At 39.0% G+C, this 19134-nt stretch overlaps 1 protein-coding gene across 1 annotated transcript; it reads right to left on the bottom strand.

Annotated features, from left to right (window-relative positions):
- Positions 1–2373: 2373 nt before the first annotated feature.
- On the bottom strand, positions 2374–18774 carry LOC121330407 (adenylosuccinate synthetase isozyme 1 B-like). The gene is made up of 13 exons (XM_041276905.1): positions 18504–18774; positions 12603–12705; positions 12442–12504; positions 11712–11762; positions 10687–10753; positions 10059–10166; positions 8718–8799; positions 7843–7969; positions 7110–7264; positions 6434–6558; positions 5578–5675; positions 4338–4487; positions 2374–3323 (listed from the first exon to the last, which is right to left on the bottom strand). Exons 1-13 carry the CDS (start codon positions 18690–18692, stop codon positions 3271–3273), a joined length of 1371 nt encoding a protein of 456 aa, XP_041132839.1. The 5' UTR covers positions 18693–18774; the 3' UTR covers positions 2374–3270.
- Positions 18775–19134: the final 360 nt, after the last annotated feature.

The raw sequence follows: 19134 nt of genomic DNA, 5'->3' as shown, positions 1-19134 counted from the left end.
GTGGAATGTTAAGTAAATCGTTCAACTAGCCAAACACAGTTCACTGTGAACGCTCCCTAGGCGAACGCACTCCGCGGCTGTCCAACAGATAGCTCGAGCCTTATGAAGTCTAGCTTATTGGCTTTTTTCATTTAGAGTTTAAGTATCCCATTCCAGGCTCTTAATGGGTTTGACAAGACTAGACAGATAGGTTTATGTTGTGTTTAAGCATGGCAGATGTTTAATGAGCACAAACACCGAAGTGGTGCCTTTTGCAGTCTGATTAAACCTCATGTCTTTTTAAACAATGTCTTTGTTACTATAGTCAGCTATTCAGTTTTAGTAAATTAATCTTATTTTATGTGGCAGCCCTTTAATTCTTCCATGAGTACCACACATTTTTGTGCAGGTCTTTAAGAACTTCAGTATGACTTTTTAAACTAAAAAGATGGTGGTTAGCCAGGTCTGTTTTAGATGATCATTAAAACAGATTCTGTGTTTTTTTGTTACAAAGAATTCTATCCACCGCTTTCCAATTTTCTGTGATCACTAGTGGGTATGACTTTCCATCTCTGTCAAAGACCGCCGACTTTGTTATTAACAGGCAGAGTGGGTGCTGCCTACAACAGAATATCAACACTGAGCTTTTACTAAATCATAATCTGTCCAAAAACATTTCACGTGTGCAACAACAACCAAAGCAGCATAAAGAGACGAGTCATATAAAGTTGTGATATCTACAGAGGGGACGAGTTATATACAAAAAAGTAGGAGCATCTAAGATGTAAAGTAAACGTTTCAAATGTGGCCCCCATGCCTAAATGTGAAAAACAAATTCAAACCATAACTACAACAGGGCTTTAATATATCATTTATAACCCCCCTTTGCTGCGAGTAGAAACAAGAACATATCTATTGGTTCACAGAATAATGTAGTGTCAAGCAGGTTTCAAGGAGCTGAAACAGGGATTGTGATATAGCAACAAATCACAAGGACTCTTTCCCAGTATTATTAGTTATCTGCTTCCAATGCTTCACAGCTTGCCATACACCATAATACCACTGCTGGCAATCACTATCACACGCATCATTACATAAAAAGAAACCAAGTCAGCGGCCCGAATTTTTCTTATCATTTTCACCTCCAGGGTACATGGAAAAGGGAGAGCCTCTGATTTCTGCTGAGTTAACCCAGGAATCTCTGAACTTAGACATGCTCCAGTTGTAGCTTCACTGCTACAGACAGCATTGAGCTCATCAGCTCTTGTTAGATTCGAAGAATAAAGAGGATGTGCGTGCTTGTTTCCTTGGTAACAGCTATCATTCAGACATTGTGGATTAGTCAAAATAAAAAGATATCTGTGTGATTTCTGTTACAGCTGGTTTCAGACTCTAATTCGTACTAATTGTCGACTACCTTACTTGAGGTAATATGAGGCAGTCCAGCATTGGTGAGACCCTGGGTCTGTGAAACCAGCTGTCAGTTAAAAGGTACTACAGTAAGCTGCCATTTGTCTATTTAGGCCCAGTACAGATTAAAGCATGCCAGATATTTTTTTTTACTGTGGTACATTTTACTGTTTTAAGTTGACAGTTTGATTTCTGAGGGGTGCCTTGATTTTTAAAGCAGGTGTTGTCATTGACCGATATAGAGAGTAACCTTTGAACTCAATATATCATGCATGGCGTTTGTTTGTGATGTGTCCTGGCATAATGCAGCACACAAAAACTACTCGGCACTCGATAATGTTGCTTGAAGATACAGTTTAGGAAGTCCTGCCCTTATAAACACTCTAAAGTGTTTTAAAGCATAGTGAGAGCATGATAAACCACAGACAACCACTGTAAAGCACGTATAGAAAGTATATTTAAAAAAACATGGCGAACCATGGTAAACTAAAAACATCATCGCTTTTATACACCACTTCTTTATGAAAAATACCTTACAATGTGCCCTGTTTACTTTCTTTTGATTTTTCCCCCAGATGTTCTAAATGTTTTTGCTGTTTACTTTGATCTCTTCTGGAGTAGTCTGCACAGTTGCGTAACAGTTGGAGTAGTCTGCAGAATATCATGACAGTGCGATCTAATTGCTTGTAAAAGTTGTGGCAGTGTATAATCGTGGATACTCTACTAAAACAGTCAATAAAGTAAAGACTTGACAGACATTTTAGCTTCTCAAATTCAGCAGGGGCAGAGTTTTGGGTGATGACGATAGCAGCCCAGTAAGTGCAGTCTTGCAGACTGGTGAATCAGTGCTGTTCTGGCTACTTGGAGTGGCCCTTCATCCTCATTGACAGTTTTATGGCTTTGTAATTGCTTTGTCCAACCCCCGTAAATGATTAACAATTAGTAAACTGGTTTGAAGGCTGCATTCAGATACTGGCCAAGAGCAGGTTAATCTTACTTTATTAGAAAAAGTTAGCTGCTTGATTCTGTTTTTCCTGATGGAGAAAGGATGGGCACTGTAGTATAAATGCATTCAGACAGCATGCAGTTCAATCACAATACTTCTTAGCCTTTACACTTTAGAACATACAATGTAATACATACAGTAAATCAAAATAGCGGGATGCCTATTGAAGTAAGTAACGCCAAACAGATACACATAATACAAGAGCACCCTAATTATTCAAAACTGTTTGTTCAAGGTGTAGTTTGCATACCTTAAGGAGAGGTCTGTTGCTATCCTAGGTTAAAGAAAGCTCTCAGTTTGCATGCCTTACTTTCAGTTAGTCTGTTACATGTGCACTTGAGTTTCTTAAACCTATAATTACCAGTGCTAATTTAAACAGAAATATATCTTAGGTAAATCTTATGTTCCTTTCAAAACTACACCTGTGAGTTAATGAATGGAAGGTAAGATTATTCATTCAGAATTATTCATTTCAGTTAAAACCCTTTGCTTCTTGAATCCGACCCCATGTTTTGTCAATTCAGAATTGACTTTCTCTGAGAAGTAAACAATACCATTAAAAGGTACACAAAAACACGGAATTTTCAGTAAGCTTTTTAATTATGTGTCCAATATCTCCCTATAATTTCAAAAACGTGTAAGAAATTCAATTGCAGTGAAAACAGTACAGATGCCAGTAAAGGGTATGGCTTTTAGTTAAAACCTCAGACCACACCTTTGTCTCTTTTTAAAGTGTCACCACTCATATTGCCTAGTAAAGATTCAGTTGATTTCCACTATTTATGCATCACCATGAACATCACTTGGAACTACAGTGTGTTGAGCAGGCTGTCAGGGAGCCTCGTGGTCTTGATCGAGTGGAGGCAGACGGGTATTCAGAACAGCTGGATCATTGACTCTCGGGCCTTTCCGACACCAACCCATTTAACTGGAAAGAAAAGAAGAACACAAGAAGAAAGATTCATATTAATATACTCTTTACTTCCTCCGTCTGACCAGGCTATCAGTAAGACTACTCTGTCCGTGCCTTTCAATTGAAGAGTTTCACTTTAAATTTCACACTAAAATCTTATTCCTTGGCGACTATTCATTACTTTCTTCACTAGTTTTCACTGCTGTGCATCCTGATTAATCACAATATAGACCTTGCAGGCCACTCTGGTTTGTTAATTTACACTTTATCTCTAGGCACACTGAAGTTAGCAATTAATAAACACGTACTTGTAAAGTTTGTTAACATGTATATTTCATGGGCTCCGGTGGTAGTCAGCTGGTTTTAAAATAACTATTGGGATACCATTTTTATATCAGTGTATTACCCTGAAGAAACCCTACCTTGAACAATGATTTGCAGAGCACAACCTTACCAGCAATGACAGCACAATTACAATGGATTTGGAACAAATATTGCTGCACAGTGGTTATGGCACTGTTGCACACTGGTACTGAAATTGGTTTTTCGTTAAACATCGTGATATCATTGGCATGCCAAATAAATTAAAATTAAAAGTGTTGAAAAAATTGCTCCTCAAATGTTTTACAACATGTAGGTTTAACAAATAAGGTAATACTGTTGTATTACAGGAATAAGTAGTTACGTTGATAGTTATATTGAGCTTGACTACTGTCCAGCATTGGATACAAAAGGCTTTTCAAACTGGAAAAAAGCAACTGAAATATGTTTAGAGGGGTGCTAATCAGTCTTGTTAGATGTGTGCACTCAGAATTGGGATACACTTTAAAATCAGGCAAGACTAAGAAGTGGTATGCTTTTTAGAAAAACATATTAAATGATTGCCTCCCCACATGCTTTTAAATAAAAATTAACTTTACTATACATCTCGGTATGCTTTCACTTGAGTATGTGGCAGTACACTTTTCCATTGAAAACTTGCTCAGGGTAAATGCCTTCACAAGAGAGGAATTTCTGGTGCAGACTCACTAGGAACACCAATATGGTTCTCCACAAATCGGATGTAGTTCTGTGCCTTGGGCGGCAGGTCGTCCCACTTCCTGGCAGTGGTGGTGTCGCTCTTCCAGCCCGGCAGGGTCTCATAATCCACCTCCAGTCGCTGCAGGACCTCTTGGTTAGCTGAAAGAAACCCAGAGACACTCAGCCAATCAAACACTCATCTGCAATTTGCAAAAAATGTTGCAAGAGAACATTTCGAATGCTTTCACATGAGTTACATTAGCAACTTTATTTCCAATTGTTTTTTTTGTTTTTTTGTTTTTTTAATTGCAAACTGGAGTAAAAAGCTTTGAAGAGTTGGGATTTAACAAGGTCTTTACTCCAAGAACCAATTTCTGTAAAAACGGAGAACTAGTAAAAAGCAACCCAGAAGAGTAGCTTAAGAGTAAGCAGCGGGGTTTCGAAAAATAGTGTTACACGTCCCCAGCTGTTAGTACAAGTAATAATGTACCTGTAAGTTTCCATATGGTGGGACGGAAAAGAAAAGCTACAGCACTTTTTTTTCTTCCTGCAGTGATTTAGAGGACAGATCTCAAACCCCAGTGCACTACAGCGGCCATTTTGAAAAGATCCTTGAAAGACTTTAAACTTATAAGTGTAAACAGTTGTCAGGATTTAACAATGAAAAGAAAAATTACAGGTACATTATTTAAACAGTTGTAGCAAATGCTATATTTTACCACTACTTACTCTTTAATGTAATGTGCCTATGTTATAACTAGTATTTTGGTGTTATGTTTTAAAATAAAACTGTTCTTACAAAATATATCCATTGGTGGATATTAAAAGTAAATGTTTCTCAATAGATCAGGCAGTTGCTGCTTTCTTGTGGTTGCTCTGGCCAGTGTATTGTGGGTTTCCTAGATGTCAGCATGCTTACTTTTCTATAATTTTGATTGTTTTGACCTAATTCAAGGTAGTACCATGACTTTCCCCCAACTGATCAGAAATAAGTATCGGGCTATTGAAACAGAAGCATTATATAAAAAGTAAATCATCATCATAAGTGTTTTTGTTATGATAGCTTTCCTTATCCCAACCACTCAAATGCCAGTACTTTTGCCTAAATAGGCCACCATGACCTGTTTTCACAAGTGAAAGAGCAAAACATGTAAGCCTGATGTACCGCCACTATAGCCCTACTGTTGTGGGGTTATTTAAACAGTAATGGGAGAATGTAAAACAAACACACACCATGCCAAGACCATACCTGGGAAATATGGAATTCTCTTCCCATTTAACTTGTAGGCAATTCCCACTTTAATCTCATCCATAACATCCAGGATATCCAGTTTTGTTAAAGCTAAACTGTGGAAGAGAAGTTGGAATACTAGGTATTATTATTAATGAAGACCACAGGTTAACAAAAAAATAATAAAATACGGTGGTTTACTTTATTAAATGTGTCAAAGATCCATGAGTACAGACATTTTGAAAATAGCTTTGAAACAGACTTTAAAGTTATAAGGATAAAAGGTGGTTAGAATCTTAACAATGAAAAGAAAAATGACCAGGTAGATTATTTAAACAGTAGCAGCAGCACGTGGGGATGTGCAACGCTATGTTTTTCTGAACCCTGTTACTTACTCTTTAACAAACAGGCTATAATTTAGCAATGTTATTTACTGCAGTTACTTAAAGAAATTTTGACCAGAAGTTTGCAATCAAACAGTATGCACAGTCTACAATGCAGAAAACAATTTGTTATAATCTTTTAACATTTTTATAAAATATAATATAATAATGTATATGTTAAAGATTGGATACTGGCACCAAAAGTGTGTTAGAGGAGAACATTTCAGAAGATTTTGTTATTTAAACCTTCCCTTATTATGCATTGTGCCAATTTTGCATACCTTGATATTGTGAAAAATACAACATTTTAATAGCACAGCTTTTCTGAGAAATTATAAGCGGTAAGGGTCACCATGTTTGACCAGTCGGTCACAAATTGAACTTGGAGATGAAATACGACACTTGAGAGCATTCGTTCATAGCAGACCCTGATGCTGTCACTTAATAGGACAGGCGAAATTTACACTGCAGTGAAAGGCTTGTCCACTTACGCAGTGAAGCCGTTAATCATGTTTGCGTATCTCAGGATGACGAGGTCCAGCCAACCACAGCGCCTCTTCCTGCCCGTGGTCACGCCCACTTCATGGCCTCTGGTCTGTAGCAGTTCTCCAACTTCCTGCAATGTAGTAAAAAAATAAATTAAAAAAAATCATTCAAACTGACTTCTGGACAGTGTACTACCCCTGCCACCAAGTATCATCACAGGGGTTGACCTGCAGAAAATTCTGCAGTTTTCCCATGCTTTTCCCTTGGTTGTACAACGCGTTTACCATAGCTTAGCACAGTTTGCAATGTTTTGTAATATGCTTTACTGGACCTCACTCAGCTTCACAGTACTTAACAATTTTTTTTTTTTTATAATTGCTTTTGCTATGCTGTATTACACTATCTTATTATGTGTATAATTACAATTATACACATAATAAGATATTAAACACATTTAGTACAAATTCAAATTTAGAAGTAAATATACCTATATGTCCTTGGGGTATCAATGTCATTCAAGCATGTGAGGGTCAACCATTTGGAGATACATAACTATTTTACTGTACGACACATCACTTCACATCACTTTGAACGTATATTTTCCCATTGTGAGAGACACGTGATAAAATGATCAGACTGCTTAGTAAAAGTGCATGTGCCTCCTCAAGTCTGGTCACTCACATTATTCTGCTCTGTGGGGAAAGCTCCAATGCCCACACGTGTGGTGTAAGCTTTCACCACCCCGTAGACCTCCCCGATGTTGAGTGGGGGGATCCCCAGGCCAGTGCACACCCCTCCCACGGTGCAGTTGGACGAGGTGACAAACGGGTATGTGCCTGGAAGCAAGAAATACACAATATGAAGCACTGCCCTTATAAAAGTGCACCACGGGAAATGTTCTCTGCAGTTTCCCCATGCTTTCACTGTGGTTATACTGTTCATTACACATGGTTTACCATGGCTGGGTATGTGTTTTTATTGATGCTGTACTACACCCCTTTAGGTATTACCTATGTTTTACCATGTCTTAAAACACACTGGCTATGATTTTACTACATGCAACTTTTATAAGGGTTTTATGAGAAAAAATTATAAAAATGTACCATGTTCCCCTCTTATGTGCTTCGGTTTTAATTTGGAAAGGAAGCTGCATTGCTCCATTTTAAAAAGGTTGCTTTGCCTCTGAATCAAATTAATTGTACTGTTATTGTTATAATTTGTTATGCTAGAGGTTATTCTAAGCAAACCTTCATGTCCCATTAGGCATGCATCTATCCTAATTTGTTTTGTAACCACATGCATTCATTTCCAATTGCAATTTGTTTTTTTGCAGTTTTTACATCAACTGTGTATAGTAGGAACATATGTATGTTTTCAGTCCCATATATAAAATCCAAGCTGGGAACAGACTTACCAAAGTCAATGTCAAGCAAGGCCGCATTGGCACCTTCTACTAGGATTTTCTTTGGAGGTCCATGAATAGCTTCATACATGAAATAGACACCATCCCTCACCATGGGCCGTATTCTCTCAGCATAGTCCTGAGAAACAAAAGCACGTCTTGTTACTTTACCCTTGTAAGATTATTGTAGCTTGCTGACTATGGGGGAGGCAGGAGGAGAGAGAGGCATACCACCTCAGACACTCCTTTTTCTCTTCAGTGTTCTCTCTTTCGGGGTCACACAGGTATTATGATCTCTCCTGCCATGGTCTATGCTACACACAGGAATCTAAAGTATCCAGGGTAAAAGGTGAAACAGAAAATAAAAAAAAAAAACACCACAAAAGAACAAGGGGCATTTTATATAAGAAATTGAAAATGAAGCTTTGGTTAGTGCACTAGCCAGGGGTGTCTTCAAAGCTACATTTTAACTGGCACTTCAAATAAATTTAAATGAATACTATAAGGTCTAGCTATTCTGTATTTAACTGGAACATCCTTTCTAGAACATGACATCCATTCATTTATGTTTCTTATATGTCTATTTTTATTAGGTTACTAATATTTCCAAAAAACAAACCAAATAAAATGTCAAGTGAATAGATCTGCCACACTGCTTGGTAATTTTACTATTTTGAACACATCACATATGTAGCACACACTTCTGTGTCCATGTGCTGCTCTCACATTGCAGAGCAATCGAGTGCTGTGCAAATGGGACCCCTGACCTTTATTCTGTACCAGATAAAAGCTGTAACCCTCTGCATCCCCTTCACAGATGGTCTTACTGACAGCAGACTCTTATACACAGTTTAATAATATTCTGAGACTACTTCCTCAGTCCTTACCTTTAGTTTTTTCAGTTGACCATCAATGTCTACCTCCAGACTAGGAAACATAGACTGGTGCTGCAGGGCCAACTGCTTAAATCTGCAACACAGTAAAAAAAAAGAATAAGATCAATTGCACACCAGAGTTAGGAAAGGCACTGCGACTAGGAGAGAAGCAGTGAGGTCTTGTTGTCAGAGCTAAGCAAACCACCAGAGGTCCTGGGTTTAAATACCAGTCATACTTTTAAACAGCTGCCTTTTCATGCTTAGTATATATATATATATATATATATATATAATATATATATATATATATATATATATATATATTATATATATATATATATATATATATATATCATGAAAAGGCAGCTGTTTAAAAGTATGAATCACAACAAGTAAAAGTGCAGGCACACAGGCTTTCTCCCCCATTTCAAACCTGTGTGTCATTAAGTCACTTTATCAGCCAATAATATGGTAAAAAGCCTAAAAATATGTATGGGAGGTTGAGACAGGGAGACGGTCACGGCACTGGCTTTTAAAGGGGCAGTTGAGTCAGCTATATGGGCAACAGCTGGACTCCCTGCCTAAGCAGAGTTTGGAGAATGCAGGAAATGACGGCAGCTGCTTCTCAACTAGCTAGTGGGCACGGCTCAGCAGGGATACTCTGCCTTTAAAAAGTGCTTCTGACAACAGGTAGTTTTTATCACTAAGACAAATCTCCCCTCTGCACAGGTAAAGGCAGATTTGACCAGGTTGTCAACTCTAATGTTTGAGACTAGTTAGTGTAGAGCTCCTGGCGTGGGACTATACAAGATAGATAGGACACAGCCGTTGTACGTCAAACGCTTGTTTTATTAGGATTTTTGTTTTTGTTTTGACTGTTTAGTTAGTGTAAGACACCAGCGTGATGCCCTTACCATTGTTGGTATCTCTGACACTTTCTTGTGTGAAACTGTAAAGTGCTAGGGATGCCATATTGTCAACCCTGTAATTGTATAAATAAAATCTCCTGTAACAAAGAGATGTCTGCTTCAAGGACAGAATTCAATTTGAGTTCAATAGAAAATCATGTGTTAGTTCATGTATGTGTTAGTTCATGTATTTTGAGAGCTGCTAATTCAATTGTGATGAAACTTGGTATAGACATTCCTGAAGGCATCTGTATCAAATCTAGGTTGTCGTGATATAGTTCTGCAGCAGTTCTAGCTTCTGATTGGGTTTCGAACCGCTCTCACAAATCTCATTATATTTGCATTTGTAATGAGATGCTATTGTGCATGCTGGTATATGAATGCAGGTCAAGGTTCAGCACTGCATTCTTTGTATTCTTGATAACCAGAGCAGCCAGGGTCATACCTTGAAGAGAAATCCTTAAAGTCAGCAAGCAGGTCACACACCCGGAGGCCAGTTCTCTCTGCTTTACTGGAGTATGTCGGCCCAATTCCCTTCTTGGTAGTTCCAATGCTATAGAAATGAACAACACAGCAGCTGAACGTCACATTCAACAAAGCAATACTGTGCAAGCAAGGGATGTCGTTATTTTAATCCCTTGTGTATAACAAGCTGCGTTTTGTTTATTAAGATTTAGATTACACATAAAAAAACTATATAAAAGCTACTGCTTTGTGTCAAGTGTGCCTGTTTTGTATGCAGCAATTTGTATTAAAATGGCACATAAATAAGAATTGTTTGGAAGACTGATTAGCAATAAAGGGCTGTACCATGAGACCCGACTGTTCAGTGATGCTATAGAGGCAAAAGGCCAAATTTAAAAGAAAAGATAACTTGTACTAGTATTGTGCATTGAGTTTATTCATGTAAACAGAACGCACTGTATGGTTAACCTGTTTCAATTAGCCTGTGTCGTATGCAAATACATCTATAATAGCAACATTCACTGTACATACATACCACACCGCAGTGGGATTTTGCTTGTAGCCACAAGTATTAAAAGGGCAATTAATAGTCTAAATGTGCTATTTACTTTTTCCCATCTTGTTCTTGTCTCTCAATTTCCTGAAGCCCGTCCACTTTCTGGTGAAAATCAAACACTGTCAACGAGAGAAAGGTGCTGTTCAGTCAAACCATGTGAAAAGCTGCTTCATTAAACCCCCAGGTTTGCATACTTTCCATAGCTTATGCTAAAGAGCAACGATATGAAGTTTAATCACAGTTGGGTATGAGGTTCTAGATATGTCCGGGCACATTTATACTGTATGCCTTAGAAAAAAATGCTGCAGTCTTTACAGTGGAGTTTTAGCTATATTACAATGATTTCTCTATATAAGGTGACCTTTTGTACATGCACATGTATTATCTTAACTATGCTTAATAATGAGCATTATAATGATAGAGCATTGTACATTAGTCCAATGGCTATCCATCCCTTGAATATTTGTGAGGATTGCGGTTTGGGTTTTGCAGTCGATCTCTAGAACCGGAGTTGAGCGTGGTTGAAGGCACCGTATATGAGAGGAAAAAACAAAACAAACTAAGTACAGGTTAGTTCACCCCCAAAATTGAATAGTGTAGCAGTCACTTTTGAAGAAGCCATTTACAGGGTCAGAATGTAGAACAAATATCCCGTCCATGTATTCTCCATTGGTAGTAAACGGATGAAACATCTTTTGCTAGTGCACCTATTTTGCTATTTTTTAAGAAGAGATAAGAATCTAGTGAGGGATACTAAGATATTTAGTAAATAGTGGGTCTGAATGGGGTAAAATAGGCAACAGATGACCCACCCCAAGCACGACAAACCAGCAGGGTTCGAGTCACAGTACAAAAGTAAAGCCAATGCCAATGTTAAATATTTTGATATCTCAATGTTGGACCAGTGTTGCCAGATTAAGAACTTCTACTATTGCCCAAACATATATAAAAAGAGATCATTATTATTATATTGCACTGGATGTGGTTGCAATTCTTGTCCAGCAAACCAATCCAGTAATACAGATTTTTTTTTTCATACTGAAGACTTTACCTACTGTAGGTATGTTAAATACGTACCAATATGAGCTCGATCTGAAATGATCAATCTTTTTTGCCAGTCTTTTAATCCTGTAAAGAAAAATACTCGGTGAGACTGGAAGGTTAAAACTGCATTACTACAAACTAAACAAAGTCCAATGGTCTTTCAGCCATGTACACTCAAACTCCAAAAGTGAACTCGGTGGTGTGTGCTGCAGATTATTATTGAGGAGGAAAAAAATACTATTGATTTCTAAACTTCAATACATGATCAATTCCACAGCCATTCCCATAAAACAGCCTTATTCATATAAACTGCCACCTATTGTAAGGTGTTAACAATTAAATAAATACAATATCTCACAAGGAGAAAATGGTCAAGGGTGTTGTTCAATACTCAAAGAGGTCACAGGGGCTTTCTGGACACAGAACTTGAGTATATATTAAACAAGCGTTTCAATAGCTACACATTGTAAATTAGAGCGATCCGTATAGTGAAAACGTTGAGGACCATGACATCTATCAACAGTGTGTTCAAACTAGTGCGTATAGGAATCAGAAATGAATGTTTAATCACAGTTTAATAAGGGATTCTCAGATATAAGTAAAAATGTGACAAAGACTAGTGGATGAACAGACACATATCAATATGTATCCAGATTCTGATATGCTCAATAACTTTTATGTCAATTGGATAAGCAGTTCTCTGCATGGAAACGTGTGGAGTGTGACATACTGTACTTCAAATTTAGTAGAAAAATGTCCTTACCTTTCTTCTCATTTTTATCACCTTCTTCAAACAAGCCAGGCAGATGTATGACAACACCGTTTCCTACAGATGGCATTAGATAGCACATATTAGATGCTAGACACCTCCCCTAGGTTAACTATACAGACTTGCAGTATGGTAACCATTAAAACGTGACCTACCGATCAAGGAAATGGCTTTTTGGTTGATGATTCCGCTGGGTAAGAGATGGAAATCATACTCCTTTCCCTCCACCACCACTGTGTGACCGGCATTGTTTCCACCCTGAAAGCAACAGAAGGGTGAAAATGTTCTTTTACTTATGAAACTAGAAGTTTATGTTTTTTCTGATTAACAAACACAAATGTTAGTAAATTCAGAAGTCACCATCAGCAACATGAAAAAAGTGGCCTCTGTAAGTAAATATAAAATTACTTTACAAAGAGACAGGGTCCATCATGCTTCCCTAGTTTCTGGAGAAAAATGTAAGAAAAAATGTTTGACAATGGACTGGGGTTGTGGCTTATAATGGGAAAACTATTGTACCCAAAGCCAAAGATTAAGGGCGGTATTATCCCCTGGAGAACACTATAAAACCCCAAGGAGACAACAGCTTTCAACAAAACCCTGAATACCCAGTCCATATGTTTTGTTAACCCATAAAACAGTGTTAATAGCCTTTGGCTCCCAGATGGCAGCACAGCATTATTGCAGAAGGCAGTTCAGGCTTGTATTTTTCAATGGTTTCTGTGTTTTTGAAGTGGAGGTACTGCTGAATGATGGTGGTAGATGTTACCATATTTGTGGTTTTAGTGTCTTTTTCATTTTGAATTAGCTCTTCTTGAGACAGCTGAGGAAAAAGTGCTTCCACAATCTGTTCTTTACTCACTGGCATGACCGAGGAGCTATGAATGGGTGCTTGGTATGGATATGTACTGTTGTTATTTTGTTGCTGTGGATATTTGACATTGTAAAAGACTTCTGAGAGTATAGTGCAGACTAAAATATGTTTTTAGTAAATGTAGGCAAAGTTTTTATATAACTGTCACAGAGATCATATGATTCTTGGTGTTAGATCTTCCTCCCTTTCTGTGTAAAGGACACAGAGTACCCTGGACTAAATGGCATGACAATTTATTCCCATAGGTAGGTGGAAGTTGGCCATCTAGAAAATGGGTGGAGTTACGGTACCCAAACTCAATGACCCGGACAGGAAACAGTGTGGCATCAACGGACTGGAGGAGCAGAATGCTCGTTAACCAATGGGTCATGAGGAAGGGTATAAATAGTGGTCGAAGTGAAAGTAATCTGTTCCTTCGTAAATGGTTAGAACAACCTAAAAGGAGAATCGTGTGATACGTACAAGTGTTGTGTTTGTTTGACAAGTAAACACTGTTTGTTTGTTATTTTGAAGACTAACATGATCTGGAGCTGTAGCCACCTTCCAGCGCTTCCCTTTTCATGGAGAAACTGTCTTTGCACCACGAGCACTAACTCACTCACTGTAGGAACTGTGTATGTGTTTTGTGTTATGTGTCAGTGTAAACTGGACTTTTGGTTACGGGTCAAACCCAGGGATTACAAATAAAGTGATACACTCCACTCCATCACTTTACACCATTTATCAATTAATTATTTGCCATAAGGCTCTGGACTTTGAAAACCAATAAATACCCTTGCACCTGTAAATCGTTGCCTGTCTTTCCTTCCACACTGCTGCATTGCCTTCACCTGCACTCACTTAAGCACTTTGCCACAATAACATATATCGGTGTCATTATAGCTGTTCTTGGCCCTTCTCTGAAGTGGATGAGTAAAACAGGAAAAAGGCACTCCATTGCCCTTCAAATCGGAAACTTTCCACACCTTCCCATGTAAGATCTGTTTATACCTCATACCTGCATTTGAAATAGACTCTCCAGATCAATAGTCTGTCAGGGGCTGGGCTGGGATTTGAACCCAGATCTTACATTTCCTCACAATGCACCTGCACTGCTAGAGAGCTGCTGGGAGACAAGTTGTACCACTGCTTCCTCTTCAGAAGGAGCTATTTTAATAGCTGAGGCATGGTGACTCACTCGCATTCAAGCAAGAGCAATATTCAGCCTGCCCTGCTCACGTTTCAATTTTCTGATGTGAACGTGACCTAAGTTTATCCCTAACTGTCCTTACATAACAAGTCCAGCAATAACCTGTTTAAAATCCCTCACATGAGGAGAGTGATGTGTAAGCGGAATAGCTCATACTTAAATTACAACTCATAACTGAGAATTACTGCTCTCAAGTTTGTGTTAATTATTTGCCTTTTGTATTCTTATATTTGAATATTCGGTATATTGGTTAAAATAGTGTTATATAACGGTCGTGAACACAATTCTTCTGAGTGAGTCAAGGAGGACACAGTGTAACTGGCACAGCATTCTTGAAGATGGCAGTTCAGGCTTGAATTTCTCCATGGTTTCTGTGTTTTTGACAGTGCTGATAAAACTGTAATATTGTGATTGTGACTATTGTGTCCCCATACTACCGCACAGTTGCTTTATATAGTACAGGGGTGGACAACCCTGGTCCTGGAGGGCTGGTGTCCCTCCTGGTTTTTGTTCCAACTTTACCCTTAATTAATTAATTGGAGCAATTAAGCTTCTAATAAGCACTTAATTGGTCCAGTTAAGTAATTTAGGGTACAGTTGGAACAAAAACCAGGAGGGACACCAGCCCTCCAGGACCAGGGTTGCCCACCCGATATAGTATCTAAACATGTAATATCAAAATCCTTGAACATATGTGACCTACACCACATTTTCAAAGATTGGTAAGTTATGTTGTGTAAATCTCAGTTACTAAAATTATGCAAGGTAAAACCATAATGTGGATTAATGTCTTACAACCATATGATGTAAGGCAGTGGTTCCCAACCCTGGTCATTCCAACTGAGCTCTCAATTACTTAACTAGACTCTTAATTGAACTGACAATTTGCTTAATTAGACCTTTTTAATTATTTTCAGCTCTTAAACCAGGGATGTCAAACTGCAGTCCTCGAGGGCCGCATCGTCTTCTGGTTTTCATTCCAACTTAAGCTCTCAATTAACATAATTGATCTAATTATTTGTTCAATTGGACATATTTCATATTTTTTAAGGTCTTTTACAATTGATGGTTTACAAAATGCACTTGAATCAAGATACACTACACTGAAACATTTTGAGGCCCGGAGAGAAGTGTTAAATTTGTCCAATTAATCAAATAATTAGACTAATAAGTAATTGAGAGTTTGGGTCGAATGAAAGCCAGAAGACACTGTGGCCCTCCAGGAACTGAGTTTGACACCCCTGTCTTAAACAATTGCAGAGTTCAAGTTACTTATAAAATGTAATAGTTAACTTGCAATATGCATCTGTTAAGAGCTGAAAACAATTAAACAAGGTCTAATTCAGCAAATTCAAGTTCAATTAGGGGTCTAGTTAAATAATTGAGAGCTCAGTCGGAATGAAAAGCAGCAGACACACTGGGTCCTCAGGACTGGTTTGGGAACCACTGATGTAGGGCAAAGCAAAACATTAATAAATCAAGATTATTAGCATAACATGTTAAAAGTGGAAATCAAACACAAATGGTACTCAAAAATCCCTGACATTTGAACCAGGAAGCAAACGTCTAATATGGTAAGAACACAAAACAGGAAGTTGTACAAAGAGGTTGTTGTATAAAATGTAGACCCTCTGTTGTTTTAAAGTCCCCAAACAGGCTTAAGGCAATAGAAAGATGGTTTCCGGTGGGTTTTCCTTGGAGGATTTGTCGCTGCTCTGATTGCATGACGCACCCGACACTCCATGTGGGAGATACTTGTTAAGCCACCAGGGCTTGCTAGAGTTTGTTTTTAGTGTGATTTACGCTTTCTTCAGTTTTCAGTTTGGGTCCCTATTAAAAAGTACCATGGCCTCAGCTCAACCTCTGTTTGGCTTTGGCTTGTCGGGAGACATTGCCAAGATCAAACTGGAGCTGCAGCTCATTGAGATCTTGTGACTGAGCAGCCCATAGGAGGCATGTGAAGAACCTGCTATGCCTTTCAAACCAGCCCAACAGATACTGAACTTTTGTTGTGTTGGTAGTGCCCTTATAAATGTTTACCACTGTACATGTGCAAAGTAATTGTGCAGTTTGCCCATGCATTTACCATGGTTTACCCTTTCTTTTTAATATGCTTTACCATTTCTACAAGGGCTGTGGTTTACCATGCTTTCACTATACTTTATTACACTCACTGCATATACTATTGAAACCTTTCAGAAGGGTAATAATCCCCATCAGGAAGTAAATGATGCATGGTATTCAGACAGGACTGCTGCCAACCTCAAATGATTTGATCTCAATCCAGCTGAGACCGCTTAAGTGCCAGCATCTTCAATGACAAGTTAGAGAAATGTTTGCATGACAGCCTGAGTTGATTCTAATATTTCTAAGCCAAAATAAATTATGTTCTAAGACTCACTCATATACCATATATATATATATATATATATATATATCGTCAATCGGTCTGTTAATCGTTGCCAGCTATTATTCTGGTCGACGCAGACCACAGCGGAGTACCCAAGCCTTTCGGTCTCGTGCCAGGCACATCCAATTCCGTCCCATTTCTTGTCGGAGCTGGTCTCTCCACTGAGTGGCTGGACGACCGAGCGGTCTTTTGATGTCGAGTGGCAGCCATTCAGTCACGGCCAGTGTCCATCGGCCGTTGGTCCTCCTTGCCAGGTGGCCGGCCCAGCGCTTCTTCGACTTGTCGGCCAACTCGACCGCGTCCTTGACCTTGGTCATCTGCCGCATCTGCTCGTTGCTGATCCGGTCCATCCGCTTGGCGCAAACCATCGGGTGCTCGATCGCCCGTTCGGTGACGACCAGTTTCAGCCGGTCGGCCGCAGTCAGCGACCATGTCTCTGCGCCGTAAAGCATCGCCGGCAGCACGGTGCTGTTGAACAATTCGGCACACCGGGTCATGTTGTTGCCCATGTTGTTGACCACCTCGGCGATGGAGGCGTAGCTGATCCAGGCGGCCTTCCGTCTGCGCGCTAGCTCCCGGCTGTTCTTGTGCTCCATCGTCAGCTCATGGCCCAGATAGATGTAGCTGTCGACCTGTTCGATTTGGTATATATGTGTGTGTGTGTGTCCCCGTATATACATACTATATAGTACAGTATGTTAACGTATACACACTCTCTCACCACATTAAACCACCACTAGGCAACTGCTGTTTAGGCTACAAACTGTATGCTACCAATTTGCTGTGACATTTCTAAGTTTGAGAATGTGGAGTTGACAGGCGGTTCAGGACACAGCCTTCCCTGTAACGGAATCCCTCAGCCATATTAAACTACTCTGGTTTCACTGGGCAATCACCTGCCTGTATTTATAGTTGCCAGGCTACTTTTTGTGTGGCAGGCATTCCATGCTGCTGGTCTAGCAATAGTGCGTCTATTTTAATTAATATGCACAGCAAGGTTAAATCTATAGTTATATGTATGTTTGTACACTGACATTAACCTTCACATTATACATGCTTGGTATTCAATAAGAGACTTTAGAGCCAGATTTATCAGTGTAAGATGTAGTCTGCGCTACTTGTTTTCATAATAGTAAAACTATTTCACTCTACAAAATTAAAAGATATAACACGCTATAGTATATAAATATATCTTAAAAGTTGTTTAAAGATTACATTTGAAGTCTGTCAACAGACACCATGCAATGTGTATTTTATTTAACACATTTGCGAACAGCATCTTTAAAAGTTAAAACTTTGTGAATAGGGCCACGTTAAATTAAAATTATTCGTTGAACTTCTGTAACATTTAAGATGCTTTACTAAAATAGCGCTGCACACTGCATCAGGAGTGAATGATTTCTGTCCCTACCCCGTATCTATGAATTCACGTAATACAGATAATATTAAACTAACTGGCTGGTGTAGGCACCGTCTTGGTTATTGGCTAATTGTTTAAATTTACAAAGTTATGCACAAAATACACTACCAAAAAATGCATGCATCTATAAAAAAAAAAAAACAAAAAAAAAAACCTTCTTTACCTGGCACCTGCAAATTATATCAGATTCTGTTGCAAGCAGATCGACCACTTTCCCCTTCCCTTCATCTCCCCACTGCGCTCCGAGAACGACTGTGACTTTGTTCCCAAAGTCGCTTCTAGGTCGCTTGGTCCCAGCGCTTGGAGGGTTGGAGTAGTTCTTATGATCTTTTGCTCCCCAGCCGCTGGACATCTTTACACCAACGCCGCTTCTGCTGCAGACAGTTTGGAATAAACAGACGTCCTGAATCTAAACTCAGAACACCGAGTAACCAAATACGATCCAATACTTAGCGAGTGTGATGTCAGCAGCAGCAACTCACACACCTACACTTGTCCCGACATATATAGGAAAGTAACGTAATGGGCTGCACCATGGGCTGGGTAGCTTTGCATGATATAACAGCGGTGTAACACAGCTTCGGGATTTCTTCACTTGAGAATGTGCATAACTCAATCGTAACTCGTTAGAATCCTACATTTCATATAGGATGCACAAATCTAGCTAATAAGAATTTGCGATGTTGTATATGAGTTTAATGTCTAGCTGTGTGCATCATGTTTCAGTGTAATTTGCGTTATATGCCAAATGACTGCACGGCTAGGCTAGCTGGCGCTTATCACAGGTGGTGCGC

Source organism: Polyodon spathula, chromosome 17 (assembly GCF_017654505.1).
Source record: "Polyodon spathula isolate WHYD16114869_AA chromosome 17, ASM1765450v1, whole genome shotgun sequence".
Taxonomy (NCBI): Eukaryota; Metazoa; Chordata; class Actinopteri; order Acipenseriformes; family Polyodontidae; genus Polyodon; species Polyodon spathula.
The sequence above is the reverse complement of the archived record's forward strand: the minus strand, read 5'-3'. Positions and strand labels throughout refer to the sequence as shown.